General features: G+C 40.8%; 1 protein-coding gene across 1 annotated transcript in view; it reads left to right on the top strand.

Annotated features, from left to right (window-relative positions):
* The window catches only part of otofa (otoferlin a), an 87,427-nt gene that overhangs the window by 63,399 nt on the left and 8,334 nt on the right, over positions 1-15,694 (top strand). The window contains exons 15-42 of the mRNA XM_046061150.1: positions 4-227; positions 1,615-1,723; positions 1,869-2,055; positions 2,290-2,410; positions 3,180-3,280; positions 3,579-3,669; positions 4,547-4,663; positions 4,795-4,947; positions 5,350-5,542; positions 5,810-5,934; positions 6,075-6,209; positions 6,873-7,034; positions 7,869-7,988; positions 8,064-8,225; positions 8,457-8,619; positions 9,621-9,691; positions 9,899-9,928; positions 10,059-10,196; positions 10,309-10,384; positions 11,800-11,945; positions 12,040-12,174; positions 12,290-12,427; positions 12,549-12,676; positions 12,910-13,080; positions 13,194-13,354; positions 13,871-14,013; positions 14,105-14,193; positions 14,432-14,530. Of these exons, the coding sequence (XP_045917106.1) occupies positions 4-227; positions 1,615-1,723; positions 1,869-2,055; positions 2,290-2,410; positions 3,180-3,280; positions 3,579-3,669; positions 4,547-4,663; positions 4,795-4,947; positions 5,350-5,542; positions 5,810-5,934; positions 6,075-6,209; positions 6,873-7,034; positions 7,869-7,988; positions 8,064-8,225; positions 8,457-8,619; positions 9,621-9,691; positions 9,899-9,928; positions 10,059-10,196; positions 10,309-10,384; positions 11,800-11,945; positions 12,040-12,174; positions 12,290-12,427; positions 12,549-12,676; positions 12,910-13,080; positions 13,194-13,354; positions 13,871-14,013; positions 14,105-14,193; positions 14,432-14,530 (3,688 nt within the window). The remainder of the gene's footprint in view (positions 1-3; positions 228-1,614; positions 1,724-1,868; positions 2,056-2,289; positions 2,411-3,179; positions 3,281-3,578; positions 3,670-4,546; positions 4,664-4,794; positions 4,948-5,349; positions 5,543-5,809; positions 5,935-6,074; positions 6,210-6,872; positions 7,035-7,868; positions 7,989-8,063; positions 8,226-8,456; positions 8,620-9,620; positions 9,692-9,898; positions 9,929-10,058; positions 10,197-10,308; positions 10,385-11,799; positions 11,946-12,039; positions 12,175-12,289; positions 12,428-12,548; positions 12,677-12,909; positions 13,081-13,193; positions 13,355-13,870; positions 14,014-14,104; positions 14,194-14,431; positions 14,531-15,694) is intronic.

Raw genomic sequence — 15,694 nt, 5'->3', positions numbered from 1 at the left:
CAGGGTTCCTGCCCACACTGGGCCCAGCTTGGGCCAACATGTATGGTTCCACCCGTCAGTACACTCTGATGGACGAGCACCAGGACCTGAATGAGGGTCTTGGAGAAGGCGTGTCCTTCAGAGCCCGTCTCCTGCTCTCCATCGCTGTGGAGATCCTGGACACCACTTCACCTGAGATCATAAGCTCCACTGATGTGCAAGTGGAGAGTGTCTCCAACATCTCAGAGGTGAGAAGACCCGACTGACTTTATGTGAAGTACTCAGTACTCGGACATCCCTTCACATAAAATGTCCCTCCAACTGCATTACCGAAAACAAACTTATCTTAAAGCTGTTTCCCTGACCTGTGATCCATGAGAACAACATGCTGTTTGACCTCTCCTGAACTCCTGACCCACAATAAACAGTGTGATGCTCCAATCCACCATTGTATTGGCGCGTGTGTAGTTAACTGCCCATCAGGGAAATCAGAAACATTAGATGCTCTGCTTCGGTGCAAGCTTGCCAGCTATTCACATTCTTGGCTGTTGTAAAGTCCTCTGGGAACCGTAGTCATTCATGCCAGCATGAGTCTGTGCCAGTTGTCAAGTACTTTGTTTTGAAGGAGAGACAGATTACTAATTTAAGGAAATAATGCTAATCAAATAAAAGCCGTAAAGGGACTCATTTATCTTCACTCTAAATATTGAACATGAGATTGGTCTGCCTCATCATTTGTCATCTATAACACAAAGTAGAATGCGTTCATCAATGCTTTTGGATCATTCACAGGAATGTCCATTTGTCAACCTAATTTCTGAGAACAGGAAAGGCCAATAACTGACTTTGGAGATAAAAAAATATTGTCTTTCATATCCGGAAGATTGCAAGCCGGCTGTGGTTCATATGGGGTTGTCATATTTGGTTAAGTTCTTGTAGAGACTAATCCTGATTGAGCTGAGAAACAGTGCCGCAATCACAGATGGTTCTGTTAACGCTGCTAGGACAGTTTATTGTCATGCATCACATAAATGTTTCAAACTAGACTTAACATAATATTCCTGTTTATTTTAGCTATTTTTGACATGTTTTCTGGGCTTGCCCTAAAGTAAAAACATTTCTGAATAAATATTAATTATTACTTAATATAATTATTTATAGATTATATCAGAAAGCAAAGTGAATCGGCTGCAACTAAATAGTGTATGTTTTTTATGGGCCCCTTTAGGGTTTTGCTTAATGTGTGGTTTATTTAAACTACCCTTTGAATCATACTCATTGTACATCCCCAGACTGTGACCATTTCAGCCTGAATGGACATTTCCATCACGATGGCTATGGACACTGGAGATACAGCATATCTAGACTTGCATGGTTGCTACTCTGGCAACTTTGTTTGGTTTTGTCTTGTTTTATTTTTTTATAATACTTTATAATATAATAATGAATAATTCATATTTTAATAACAACTACATAAATGGTTAAAACTACTCAGAGAGGAGGAAGGTAGCTGTTATGTGTAGTTAATGACAGAAAAGCAGTTTTTCTTCCACAGACTTTATAATAAAATGAATGCACTTCAGTCCAATAAAATGTTTAACTTTTTCTTTATTGCCATTCTCGTCACTCCATCAGAGTGCCACTGGGAAAATAGATGAGTTCTTCCTCTTTGGTTCCTTCCTGGAGGCCACCATGATTGACAGGAAGATTGGCGACAAAGCGATAAGTTTTGAAATCACAATAGGTAAATAAACTTTTTCTTGATCTTGTTAACGTTGACCTGTTTGCCCTAAGTTTACAATATAACAGAGGGATGTGACAGTGTACCAAAACAATCAATAGCTACCTTAACCAAGTACAGTCCGTAACAATGTGGGATGTTCTCCCAGGAAACTATGGCAACCAGATAGATGGTGTAAGCAAGCCTTCATCAGCAAAGAAAAGGAAGAAAGATGGAGAAAATGAAGAAGAGGAGAACGAGCTCATCCAAAACTCCAGTGAGGACGAGGCGGACGAGGATGGGGACCTGGTCTCCGTCTCCTCCACTCCTATAATGAAGCCCGTCATCACCGACAGGTCAGGTGTCAAAGGTCACAGGGGCAAGGTCAAGGGGTCGAAATCAGTTTGTTAAGTACTTTATAATTATCAGAGATAGCACAGTGTTTCTCAGCCAGAAGCAGACTGCTGGCAATGATTAGCTGTATTAAGAGTAGTAATTGCACAATCCTTTACACATTCAGGTTAAGCTAGCATTTAGTATGTAACAATTCAGGGTTTGACTGTGGACTGTTATTTTGTTTGTTTCGTCAGGAATTACTTCCATCTTCCCTACTTCGAGAAGAAGCCATGTGTCTACATCAAAAGCTGGTGGCAGGACCAGAGAAGACGACTTTACAACTCCAACATGATGGACAAGATCGCTGACAAACTGGTCAGTGTACACCTTCCTTCACAATGTGCAAAGGTCAGCTCAGGTGGCTGGATTGGCTTAACTCTGATATTCTGTAGCAGATGATAACAAGGCTAAGAATATACAGAGCCACGCTAGTAGTTCTGTGAGGCTGTCCTCAGGCACAGCGGTGCTTTGAACTAAATGCTAATGTCAGCATGCTAACATGCAGTTTTGCATCTAGTCATAAACCAAAGTATTGGGAAAATTTTAAAAAAGTTGACCTGATAATGGTGCTAAATGAAAAGTTGGGGGATCACCACAGTTATTACAATTCATGTCGAGGGGAACATAAATGATAAATTTCATGGCAATCCATCTGACAGCTGTCAAGATATTATACTCTTAACTACAGATGTTAACCTCATGGTGGCACTAGAGGAAAAGTCAGGGAACCACCCAAGTCGGTAGGCTTCCTCCTTTGGGGACTTTGAATGTTTCTACAAAATTTCATGATAATCCATCCAATATTTTAAACTGACCAATGTTGCTATCCCCAAAACCACATCACTAGCATGGTTAATAAGATGGGAAAATAACCATTTATAAAATGAATAAACAAATCACAAAGTAGAAAAATTATGACAAATACGGGATAGGAATAATAACAATATAAATTGCATTGTTCTTATAAAAGCTATAGTATCAATTACATGGCAGTATGTGTATATAGATAAGGTACATTCGTAAAAGAGGTTTTGCATATGGTTATGAGTATTTTGAGTATATGAGTATTTTTTTTTTTCAACAGGAAGAGGGTTTAAATGACGTTCAGGAGATCATTAAGACAGAGAAGGCTTTTCCAGAACGCAGACTCAGGGGAGTGTTGGAGGAGCTCAGCGTCGGCTGCAGGCAAGCTACATAAGAATTTGACGTGGTCTCGTATTAAAACTGGCATTGTGACTCAGCGGTCAGTAAAGATCCAGAGAGTTTCTCCTGATACAGAAAGCTGTAAACCTGCTATAAGACCTAAAACTTTAGTGTTGTTTAAGACTTCTCAAACATGCACATTAAAGCCCGCTAGCAGCCTTCTTTCAATGACAATTTAATGGTGAAAGAAACCAGCAGTGTGTTTATTGTTAATTTATCAGTATGTAAAAAGTCGAGCCACATTCATGTTTCATCCTCTGTATTTTCTGGTTATTCCCAGTCGGTTTGTGACTCTGGCTAACAAGGATGTGAACCAGGCAGGCCGAACCAAACTGGATCGAGAACGGCTGAAGTCCTGCATGAGAGAGATGGTATGATTTATGTTTCTCAGAAGGAAGGAAGTGGAGTGAGTGATAGATAGGAAGATGAAGCTGTGAAAAATGGCATCAATTTGTCTGCGGTTCAGTCAGTAATCTCAATCTCTTAATGAGTAAATAGTGTGGAGTGCTGTAAAGGCACCACCCAGAAATTGATAATAATTTTTGAAATACATTTTCACTCCTTTGACAAATTCCGTGCTATATACATTTGCATGCATTTCCAATATCTCATTCAAAGAACTGTTTCATATTCCCTCTGATTCATGTTTGTATTTGATTACAAATAGACTTTTGATTTCAATAGAAAATGAAAAGGGCAATGCAAAGTGTTGTGTAGAAAAACAAAAGCAGTGTAAGCTGGGTTTTAGTGGTGGCTGATGAATAAGGTCCAGTGTTTGAACAGGTATATGCATCAGCAGTATGTGTACTTAAAGCACACTGTAAGAAAGAAATGAAATGACTGTATTGCATACTTGCCTGTAGCTGCACCACACCACTGGGCGTGAGGGAATGTGAAAACTGCAATGGAAAGCAAAAGTATTGCAGGAGAACACAAACTTGTTTTGAAAAAAAAAACATGAGAAAGATTTATGGTGGGAAAAGTCATGTGTGTGGAGGATGTGCAGGTACTCCATAAAAAAGCAATGTGCAAGGTTTAGTGGTCTCAGTAATTTCTTTATAGTTTAAACCAAGAGTCTCTAAAACGTTTTATATATTTTAAAGAAAATCCACTTGCATGCAGTTGGTTAAATTGAATATGAATAGACACCCAGCTACGATGTGTGCATGTGTACACAGTATGTATATGTGTAAGGTGCAATGCCCCTCTGTTAGTATGCTTCATTATCACTTATCTCTCTTCCTGCAGGACAGCATGGGCCAGCAGGCCAAGATGATCCGGACTCAGGTGAAGAAAAACACAGTGAAAGAAAAACTCAAGCTGGTGCAGAACTTCCTGCAGAAGCTCCGTTTCCTCGCTGATGAGGTGCAGATTTAGTCCTGTGTAACTTGTTTGTGCATAAAACTATTAATGCAGAATGAATATACAGTATATAAACATTTTACAGTATATACAGTAAAAGTACATGATCAATCCTGTATATTTATCTTGTTCAGCCTCAGCACAGCATTCCAGATGTTTTTATCTGGATGATGAGCAACAACAAGCGCATCGCCTATGCCCGGATTCCTTCCAAAGACATTCTCTACTCCATAGTTGATGAGGAAACAGGAAAAGACTGCGGCAAAGTCAAAGCTGTCTTCCTCAAGGTACAATCATCTCTTCCCGCCCCTCTCTTAGTCAAACACTGTTCGCTTGTCTCATTAAAACACACTTTGCTGATTTTCAACCATCTTAAATCCAAGACCTGTAATTATTCTGTGAAGCCATGTGCTCAATTTACTGTGAAATGATCAGTAGTGGTAAATAGTCAAGATACAAGATACAGCATTATCTGTAACAGCTGCTTACAAAGAAAATCAGGTGGCAACTTAATATGTATGAATTGGGCCATGTTGCAGCGTTGTCTGCATAATGCTTGATGATCGACTCTACCAAAGAGAGGATGTAATACATACTTTCCTTTGTTTTTCCCAACAGTTTATTCTTTCTTTTTAAATCGAACTCTTCACAATTATTCAGAACCCTGCTGTTGTAATCTGTGTCCACAGCTGCCTGGTAAGAAGGGGTTTGGTCATGCAGGCTGGACAGTTCAGGCTAAGCTGGAGTTGTATCTGTGGCTTGGCCTCAACAAGCAAAGGAAGGACTTCCTCAATGGTCTTCCTAATGGTTTTGAAGAGATCAAAGCTTCTAAAATGGGCCCCGGCCTTCAGTCTGTCCCCCCCATCAGTCTCGTCTACAACAGTAAGTACACGCTAAAAATGTGAGCACATGTGGGCAGCTGAGTCCCCTCAGCATTAGGTTTTCTCTTGATTTACCATTAAGTTTGAACTCTAAAATCATTTAGAGGCTAAACACTCAAAATCAAACTCACTCAGAAGTAGACATTTGACTTCTATTGATTGCTTTTACTTTGTCGTTCACTTTTATAACTTTAGTATAAGACCGCTAACAAAGGGATTGATTGTCAAATAATATGATGTGATGTATGCACGCGTGTGTGTCCAATAGTGAAGCAGGTGTTTCAGCTGAGAGCGCACATGTACCAGGCCCGCAGTCTGTTTGCTGCTGACAGCAGTGGCCTTTCAGATCCCTTCGCTCGGGTCTTCTTCTCCACACACAGCCAGGTTACTGAGGTATGGCCATCAGGGTGTGTAGATGAATAAACTGTGTGTGTGTTTATTAACGGTGAGCGAGAGAGAGCAACTGTGTGAGTATTTGTATCACTGATGTGATGTGTGTGTAAACTGAGGTAATATGTGTGTGTGTGCTGCAGGTCCTGAGCGAGACTCTTTGCCCTACATGGGACCAGCTGCTGGTGTTTGACGATGTGGAGCTCTTTGGGGAGGCCAGTGAGCTGAGGGACGACCCACCAATCATTGTGGTTGAAATCTACGACCAGGACACTGTGGTAGGGTCTTACTCCATGTGAATGAATGGATGCATCATTGAGGGGCACATTAATAGACTGATCAATGCTCGTTACACAGGATTCAGTTTGTGCTAATAAATGTGCTTTGCTTCTCCTTCCCTCATGTTCTGCCTGTCTGTCCACCCTTGTTTCACTCCACTCTGTCCTTCACATAAACTCTGTCCGTGATCACTCTGTGCTGGCTAAACAGAGTGTGAAAGAATGTGTTGAGTTTAAAGTTCTCATAGTGACTGATGGCTGTTAGCTGATGTAACATGAATTATTTGGTTCATCTAGCTGCAGATGAGCTCTGGAAAAGCTTTGGAAAAACTGGTTGTAGTAGGAGCAGTGGCGCAGTGTAGAAAATCTTGCTCCCAATACTCAATCATGAAACGAAGAAAGGTTTTTAAAAAATGCTAATTTATATATCTATTTAATGACTACATCTATGTTTGTTATATCACACTATGATCTTTAGTGAGGGTGTCGTTTGTATTATATACTGTAAGACATTTGCTGTTTCACATTTTTAAGACTTTCAACCACTTTGACCAATACTGACACCGAGTGGCTGCCGTGGAAACTGCACCACACACGCCCATGTCTAACTCCCTTCCCTTGTCCCCTGACTGTCCAAACTGCCTGCTGTCACAATGTATGTAGGGCAAGGCGGAGTTCATAGGCCGGACGTTTGCGAAGCCCACCATCAAGATGTGTGACGAGCACTACGGCCCCCCGAGGTTCCCACCCCAGCTGGAGTACTACCAGGTTTACAGAGGGAACTGCACTGCCGGGGAGCTGCTGGCTGCCTTTGAGCTGCTGCAGGTAACATAAATTATGCAAGAACACAGATACGTAAACACACATGAATGAATGAACGAATGCTTTTTACATGTGCACACACATGCAACTCCATAGGGTCTCCTTCTGGAGAGATTGCATGACACTTTTGTACAGTTATAGTAAAGAGGAATGAGGGATGGAAACGGAAGAATCATTAAGTAATCATATGGATCATGCACAAAAGATCATGGAAAAATAGCAAACATAGGGGTTTTCTTTCTCTTTGTACATGTCTCTTCATGTAAAACTCAAATCTTATTCTTTGCCACCATGCATATCTTCTTTCCCTTTCCCCCTTTAAATAATTATAACTCCATTTTCTCTCTTGTTTCCTCTGCCATCATCCCACCACACTTCTCTTCCATCCATGAGCATATACATTTTTTCTCCTTTCACCTGTGAAATATCCATTTTCCCTGTTTCTTACTCCTTCCTATGCCTCCTCCTGCTGCCCACAGATACCTTTCGATGAGGAGTCGATTAGGCGAGCCTTGATTGCTGTCCATAACTTTGCTGTTCCTCAAATAAAGGTGCTCTTTTCTTTCATTCTTTCTTTTCATCCTATTTTGTCTTACTCTTTGGTCATTCTGTTGTCAGTGTTTGTACTGAAAAAGCTTTTTATCTCTACCAACATGACATTAACCTCTGCCTTCTCTGAACTCACACTAAGCAAAGAAAGACTCTGTACAAATATTAGGACTGTAGGAAATAAATCTGGTATGGTGTTAATGCTGTAGTACAATGCATAAATCACAGAAGCATTGCAACCTGTTACTCTCACGTTTAGAGTACTTCCCATGTCCCCTCTTTAATTAGATCGGTCAAGGTGGGAGGGCCGATCTTCCTCCCCTTGAAGGGCCGACAGACTCGGAGCGTGGACCCATTCTGCCTGTGCCGCTGGGCATCCGACCCATCCTGAGTCGCTACCGCATTGAGGTGACATTCTAACAACCAGCTCTGTTTTTGAGCTCTAGAGATTCCCCTACTCATGTTTTTTGTTCTCTGGTTCAGGTTTTGTTCTGGGGCTTAAGGGATCTGAAGAGAATTAACTTGGCTCAGGTGGATCGTCCCCGTGTGGACATAGAGTGTGCAGGGAGAGGTGTGCAGTCTGTCCTCATCCAGAACTACAAGAAAAACCCCAACTTCAGCACCCTGGTTAAATGGTTTGAGGTGGTAAGTGCAGCTGTCCATTTGATATTTAGACCATTTGAAATTTGGATCTTAGATATTATATCCAGCCCCTTGAAATAAACATGAAACTTCACTTGAAATCGGTCTGCTTGTCTTTACTTCACTGAACTCTTTTGGATAAGTGTTACTTATTGCAAGAATAATATGTAGGCATGGTGTAAACTTCTGCCTTTGCTTCACTGCACCAACTGCATGTCTTAATTATGTCCTCAGGACCTTCCAGAGAATGAGCTTCTCCACCCTCCTCTCAACATCCGGGTGGTGGACTGCCGGGCATTTGGCCGATACATCCTGGTGGGGTCCCATGCTGTCACCAGTCTGAGACGTTTCATCTACAGCACCCCAGACAAATCCTCCAACAACTGGGCCACTGCAGGTGCTAACACTAATGTGAAGGGTTATACTGATATTATTGTGATATATTATTGTTAGCAACGAGCCTACTAACTGTGGGTGTTAGGAGCAGTAGCACTGCGTTTCTGTTTGATGATGAGACAGCATGTGCATGAGCTGTCTCTTTTCAAAAGACAGCTCATGAACATGCTATCACAAACAGTATGCCCTGATGAAGGCTCCAAGCTAAAACACATCTGCAGTTTCATCAGCCCATTAGTTTCAAATGAAATTCAAAATGATCAAGACATGAGGAGATTCTATTTCTTTTTTCACCACTGGACTGCCTCCTTTTTCCTGCTTTTGTTTTGGGGAATCAGACACATGTACAGTCGTGTTAATGTTTACCAATGTATTGCCATTAAGAAAGACAGCCTGACATTGGCATTACATTTATACATTTTACACTCAGACTTATACATATAATACATATTTCAAATGTAAACAGCAATCAATAGCAAATTCATAAACATGTAGAGGGCATTCTTTTGTTTACTTCTTTGCCAGTTCTGGTTTTCCTTTACTTCTTGAATAGACCTGTGGGTTTACACTGTGCAAATAAACTTTAGACTTTGTTTTAACTTTTTCAAATTGCCCATTGGACAGGCTTCCAAGAAGGTTTAGACAATAACGGTATACTGTACTTCAAGGAAGGTTTAAGACTTTAAGAATTACATTAAAATGCGACTGATCCAGTTCTCTGGTCACTAAAGAATGAATGTTCATTCTTTATTAACTTTGCTGATTTCTCTGCTTGCTCTGTGCCTTGACCTCTTTTTCCTGCCTGTCTGTTCTTGCCATCTGTTGTCTTTTCTCTCTCTTGCATGTCCTCGGCTCTCCTGTCCTCTCATGACGCCTGCCATCTTTGCCATTTTGGCCCCGCTCCAGCTAAGCTAATGAATGGCTACATGGTCCTTGCCAACGGCGGCTCCCAGCCTCGCTCCTCACCCAGCCTTTCCTCTCGCACCCTCTCTCGCCCCGCAGGTGACATCATCGTCAACATGGACACAGAGCCTCTGGTCCGAAAGATGGACACAGTCGTCAAGTTAGACGCTGTAAGCTTTTCTTTGAGTATATGCACTGTAGACCATTGCCTGCTAATTCCTGTTGTACAATGTGCATGTTTATGTAAATGCTGTGAATCTTATCACTGCTTTATGTTCTGTCTTTTTACCTGCCTCTGTACATGTGCCGCTCCTACCTGCATCATTCATTGTGTGTATTAATCCTTGTGTTGTTTTATGTAACGGCCCCTATCATAGACGTCTGATGCTGTTGTAAAAGTTGACATGGTAAGTAATCGTTCCTATAGAGATTTGGCAATGAAAATATGGGCTAAAGTTAAATGATTATTACATCATTATGAATAAAAACGGAGCTAATGAGAAACACTGTGCACAAGTGTCTGAACTGTTTTAACAGACTGAGGAGGAGATTGACAAAGAGAAAAAGAAGAAGAAGAAGAAAAAGAAGGGAGGGGCAGAGGAAGAGGATGAGACAGATGAGAGAGTGCTGGACTGGTGGTCCAAATATTTTGCCTCAATAGAAACGCTGAAGGAGGTTTGTCTGTTCTATTCTTGTCTACTCTATTTACATCTTCACATGTTTTTTTGATTTCTCTCTCACCTGAAGTCCTATTAGACTGACATCATTTTCTTGCCTGGTTTTCCAGACCCTCAGAGCCCAGGAGGTAGCACAGGCAGAGGCGGAAGAGAGAGAGGACCTGGAGATAGCTGCAGAGGGAGCAGGTATTGAACTCCACGAAATCAGCTGGACTTCCTGCCAGTGTGCCTAAATATCTGCTGCTTTGATTTCCTTTTAAATGAATATGTCAATATCCACATACTTCACTGTTTTATAGTAACAGTATATGCGATCATATCAAACAACTTTGGAAGTTGAAAAAATGTATTTTTACAATACACACAGATTTTAAAAAGCCACCACTCACTACTGATTTTTTTTAACCATGAGATGTTCCTGCATTTCCTTTTTGCATTGCATTATGGGAGAATAGTGTCCATCAACAGTCTGCTCAAAAATCAACCATTTTTAGTATGCATGCTTACTGCTGTACTTTATTTTGTCACTTTTTATGTCTGAAAAAACCTGCTAGAACCAGTTTATAGTGTAAAAATTACAGCTGACCGTGATGACTCAAAATGACGATGATTCATAAATGTCTGATATCTGAATTTACTGCTCACTCTATTAATTATGCAAGCAAGCATTATTTATATAGCACTTTCCAAAACAGCTTCAAAGTTTCAAAGTGCTTCGCGGTTAATACAAAAATAATAGAACACAGCATGTAAAGAGCAAATGAAATACAACAACAAAAACAGATACTAAACAATAAAAGCAATATAACAAACAAAACAAAAGTCAATAGGAAGCGCAAGCAGCGAACCTATGAGCTTTTATTATAAAGAGAGCAGTGATTTCAGACTGTAACTGACTGAGCTTTGGTCTGAGATGTGAGTTCTAGCACATCTGTCTGTCATCTGTCTCCTTCCATGGTTTAATCCTTCATCCATGCTTTGAACATGAGTCAAACATTATCACATTCATGATCATTTCCTACATGATCGCCCAGCTCTGTAGTACACATGAAAGTTTGCTGAAACGCACCGAATTAAACTACGTCTGCACTAATATGAGTGTAATCCATGCAGCATAAAACTTATAAAGGTGGTACATGTAGTGTAAGAATAAATGGTGTAAATTTAAACTACATTTCCAATGTTACGCAGTGGTCTCTGTTGTAATAATTTATTGATGCTACATCACACTTTTAATAACATGTAACAGTAACTTAACACCGGGGTCCTTGAACGTTTCAACTCTTTGTCACCTCTGACACTCAACATTACCGGGTGAAGTTAAGCATAGTCAGTAGTGCATTTTTTTGCCAAGGGTAACTAAACCCAACAGTGATGTCTTTAATATTTTGTGGTGTTTTTGATTCTTGGAGTGCCTTTCTAGTGTAAGAACATTTGACTACATTTCCAACATGATTTCGGGGAAACTTACAACAATAAACAGAACTGTCAGCTTTCATGTTGAACGACACGTGTGTAGTGCTGTGTGCAACCCTGCCACCCATCTTCATGACTCCAACCCTACTTTGTCCACGTCCACTTCCACTCACCCCTCCAATCAGATATCAAACCTAATGACCTTCTTATGAAAGGCTCCAAGACAAGGGAAAAGAGCAAAGAGAAGAAGAGCTCCAAGGACAAGAAGAAGGGTCAGGCTGTGGACGGCTCTGAGAAACGACCGGTGAAAGCAAAAGTGGACGAGCTGTTGGTGAGTATGTCGCTCCCACTAAGACACAACAATGAACTAACACACAGTACTGTACATGCAGATCCAAACACTTAATGTGTTTGGTGATATGTAGGTGTACAACAAGGAGCTGGAGAGTGAGTACGGCAACTTTGAAGACTGGCTCCACACTTTCAACTTATACAGAGGGAAGGCTGGGGATGATGATGAACATGCTCTGGATGACGACAGGATTGTTGGCAGATTCAAGGTGGGAAAACACTGAGATAAAACAAGTACGTCCCAACCTACGCTGGCTGACCGAAAAATAAGTCGCAGTGCAAAATCACTTCTTTTTTAAACTGTTGTTTTTCTCTGTGTCCCAGGGATCCTTGTGTATGTACAAGCTACCGCTGTCTGAGGAGATCACGAGAGAGGCAGGATTTGATCCTAACATGGGCATGTTCCAGAGCATTCCACACAACGATCCAATTAATGTCCTTGTCCGTGTCTATGTGGTTAGGGTGAGTGACCTCTTTCCCATTGAAATCCATGCTGCAGTTAAACTCTAAACACAATCAAAATAAACAGAATTAAATAAATATACTCGCTAATTTTGCTCTATTCTGTTTTCCTGTGCCGCAGGCTACAGATCTTCATCCTGCAGATATCAATGGGAAGGCCGATCCATACGTTATCATCAAGCTGGGAAAGTCAGAGGTCAAGGACAAAGAGAACTACATCTCCAAACAGCTCAATCCTGTGTTTGGCAAGTAAGTTGAGAGAAAGCTTTATTTATTCATTAAGTTAATTTAGTTTTAGTTCCTTGTCATATGTTGTAGAAAAGGAGAAAGAAATTTGTCAAGTGGGGAAATAAGTCATATTTGCATTTTGTTAACTGATTAAAATTAGCAATATCTTGAATGAACCTGAATGTGTTGCCCTTCTTAACTCGTCATTCTTGTTCTCGACTTGTTCTGTTGATTCCCCACTTGTCTGTACTCAGATCATTTGAAATCGAGGCCACTTTCCCCATGGAGTCCATGCTGACGGTGTCCGTGTACGACTGGGACCTGGTCGGCACCGATGACCTGATTGGAGAGACAAAGATTGACCTGGAGAATCGTTTCTACAGCAAATACAGAGCCACCTGTGGCATTTCATCCAGCTACTCTGTGTGAGCGCCCATGTGTTTTTATCCTTTACATGTTTTAACCCAACACCTGTATTTGCTTTATGAATTATAACTTTCTGCATGCACCACACCACTTTGTTATCTATTGATGTTAGCCATGGATACAATATTTGGCGGGACCCTATGAAGCCCAGTCAGATCCTGATGAAGCTCTGTAAGGAAGGCAAGATCGATGGACCCCATTATGGGCCGGGAGGCAAAGTCAAGGTGGCAAATCGAATCTTCCTGGGGCCTACAGAGATCGAGGATGAAAATGGTGTGGCTGTATTTTTTTTCGTATCAATCATTACTTAACCATCAAAGTAACTGTGATAACGACTGTAAAACCATATATACAGGTGATTAGTAGTCAAAGTAGAAAGTGTCAAAGTAGTGACAGTGTTGAAGTTGTGAGTACCTCTACCGCAATCTTTGTTTTGGTTTTTTGTTGCAAAGAAAAGTTAAAAAAAAGCAATATCCCTCACACAATCAAACATATTTCCCATGAGATCCAGCTCAGTGCTATAATCAAGGTAGAGTAGACAGGAGTAGAACTGCACATTAAGAGGACCTTTTGGCTAAATCTGGTCGTCTACTGAGGATGCCAGCACGTCTGGTGAGATGTTGATATGACATAAAGGTCATCAGATGCTGCCAATCATTTTAGCAGTAATCTCATTTGTTTACATTAAGATCGGGCTATAAATAAATATAATATATAGATAAAACTGGTACAGCTGTTTTGCATGTCCCTTCCCTTCTTTATCTCCTTTTGCTTGTGTCGATATTCCAGGTCTGAAGAAGCAGACTGAGGAGCATTTGGCCCTGACAGTGCTGAACCACTGGGAGGAGATCCCGAGGGTGGGCTGCAAGCTCGTCCCTGAACACGTGGAGACCAGACCACTGCTGAACCCCGACAAGCCCGGCATCGAACAGGTAGGAAAGAGCCCACCATTTGTCTATAGTCATGAAACAGATTGAAATCATACAGTAGTTAAGCGGTTCCTTTACCTCTGTGCATATAAAGGGCCGTATTGAGATGTGGGTGGACATGTTTCCTATGGACATGCCTGCTCCTGGACCTGCGATTGACATATCACCACGGAAACCAAAGAGGTAGGCGCAGAGCAAATAAGACAAATATCAGTCTGAATATGATGAAAAATAATTGAATCCTATGCAAATTTTATGGGGAACATTTGTTAATTACATTCAAAGTTTTTTCAACAGACTATTTATAGTTCTATCCCGAGGTTAAGTGATGGTGAGTCTGTTTGACTAGTTAGCTCTCTATGTACTGTCATATATAAGTCCAACTGTGTGTGTATGTGTTCCTTCCTCCTCCCCTTACCAGATATGAGCTCAGGGTGATTATTTGGAATACAGACGAAGTAATACTGGAGGACGATGATTACTTCACTGGGGAAAAGTCCAGTGACATATTTGTCAGGGGGTAGGTACAGAGGGACGTGGCGACCAAGCCTTGTCCCGTGGGTGTGAGCTGTGTGTGGACTTTTTTTTTGTTGCAGTTAATCATTGTTTTTTTTGTTTGTTTTGTTTCCATTTTTTTCTGTGTGCGTTTTCTTGTGTCGTTTGTCGCGTCTGTCTTTGTGTTTGTGGTGTGTCTTCTGTCTGTCTCTCTGTCGTCCTCTCTCTCTCCTCTGGGCAATGCTGTGCTGGTGTCTAGCTTTGAGCTTCGTGTTGTTATTTGGAACACTGATGACGTAATTCTAGAGGACGATGCTTTCATGACAGGAGAGAAGATGTCTGACATCTATGTCAGGGGGTAAACACAAACGACTCCATCGCATGGCTCGTACAACAACCTCCCTTACTCCTTCCTGAAGCACTGATGTCATTTCCTTCTCCCCTTTCCCACTTCCTGTCGCAACTCTCCATCCGGCACGAAACCTCGCTTGTTTTAAACTCTCCAAAAAGCACGCTGAAAACTATTGCCCACTCAAAAATGAGTTAAATCAGGATCAAACCACATAAACAACTTGAACAAAAATATAATTGTACTTCTTGTATATATGCCAAAACAATCACAGCAAAAATTCACAGATACGCTGAGATTGTTGAGATTGAAAGTTCGTTCATGACCTTGGAAACAGCAGAAACCTTTTAGCTAACATGGACACGAAGTGCTCAGAGGAACATCTATATTATCATGACAATTCAAATGAGCAACTCTATCTGCTGATGAAGTATTTTTGGTGTGTTTTGTGTTTTTGTTTTTATGCTGCCTTGCTATTAAAAGAAATTCCTCTTTTAAGACAATAAAGATCTAAACTGAGCTAAACTGTTCAGTTGTTGTAGTTTTGTCAACTTCAGATATGTTTAACAAAAAAGGAGCTTTTATCTCATGGTGTTATGTAATCAGTGGATGGAGTTTGCTCAATTTTCTTCTTTTTTTTGAAAACTACAATTTTCTTTTTTGTCAAAGTAGGATTTTGTTTTATCTTTTTTAAACTACCATTTTAATTTTTTTGGTCAAACTAGCATTTTCTTTTCATTTTTTTTGTCAAACTACTATTTCCAATGTCAAGAGTGCTTTTATACTTTAAATGTTTTGCTATATGTTTTGTTCAAAGGTTCGTGGTTTGGTCCTGTATTG

This window comes from Micropterus dolomieu, linkage group LG10, assembly GCF_021292245.1.
Source record: "Micropterus dolomieu isolate WLL.071019.BEF.003 ecotype Adirondacks linkage group LG10, ASM2129224v1, whole genome shotgun sequence".
NCBI lineage: Eukaryota > Metazoa > Chordata > Actinopteri > Centrarchiformes > Centrarchidae > Micropterus > Micropterus dolomieu.
The sequence above is the reverse complement of the archived record's forward strand: the minus strand, read 5'-3'. Positions and strand labels throughout refer to the sequence as shown.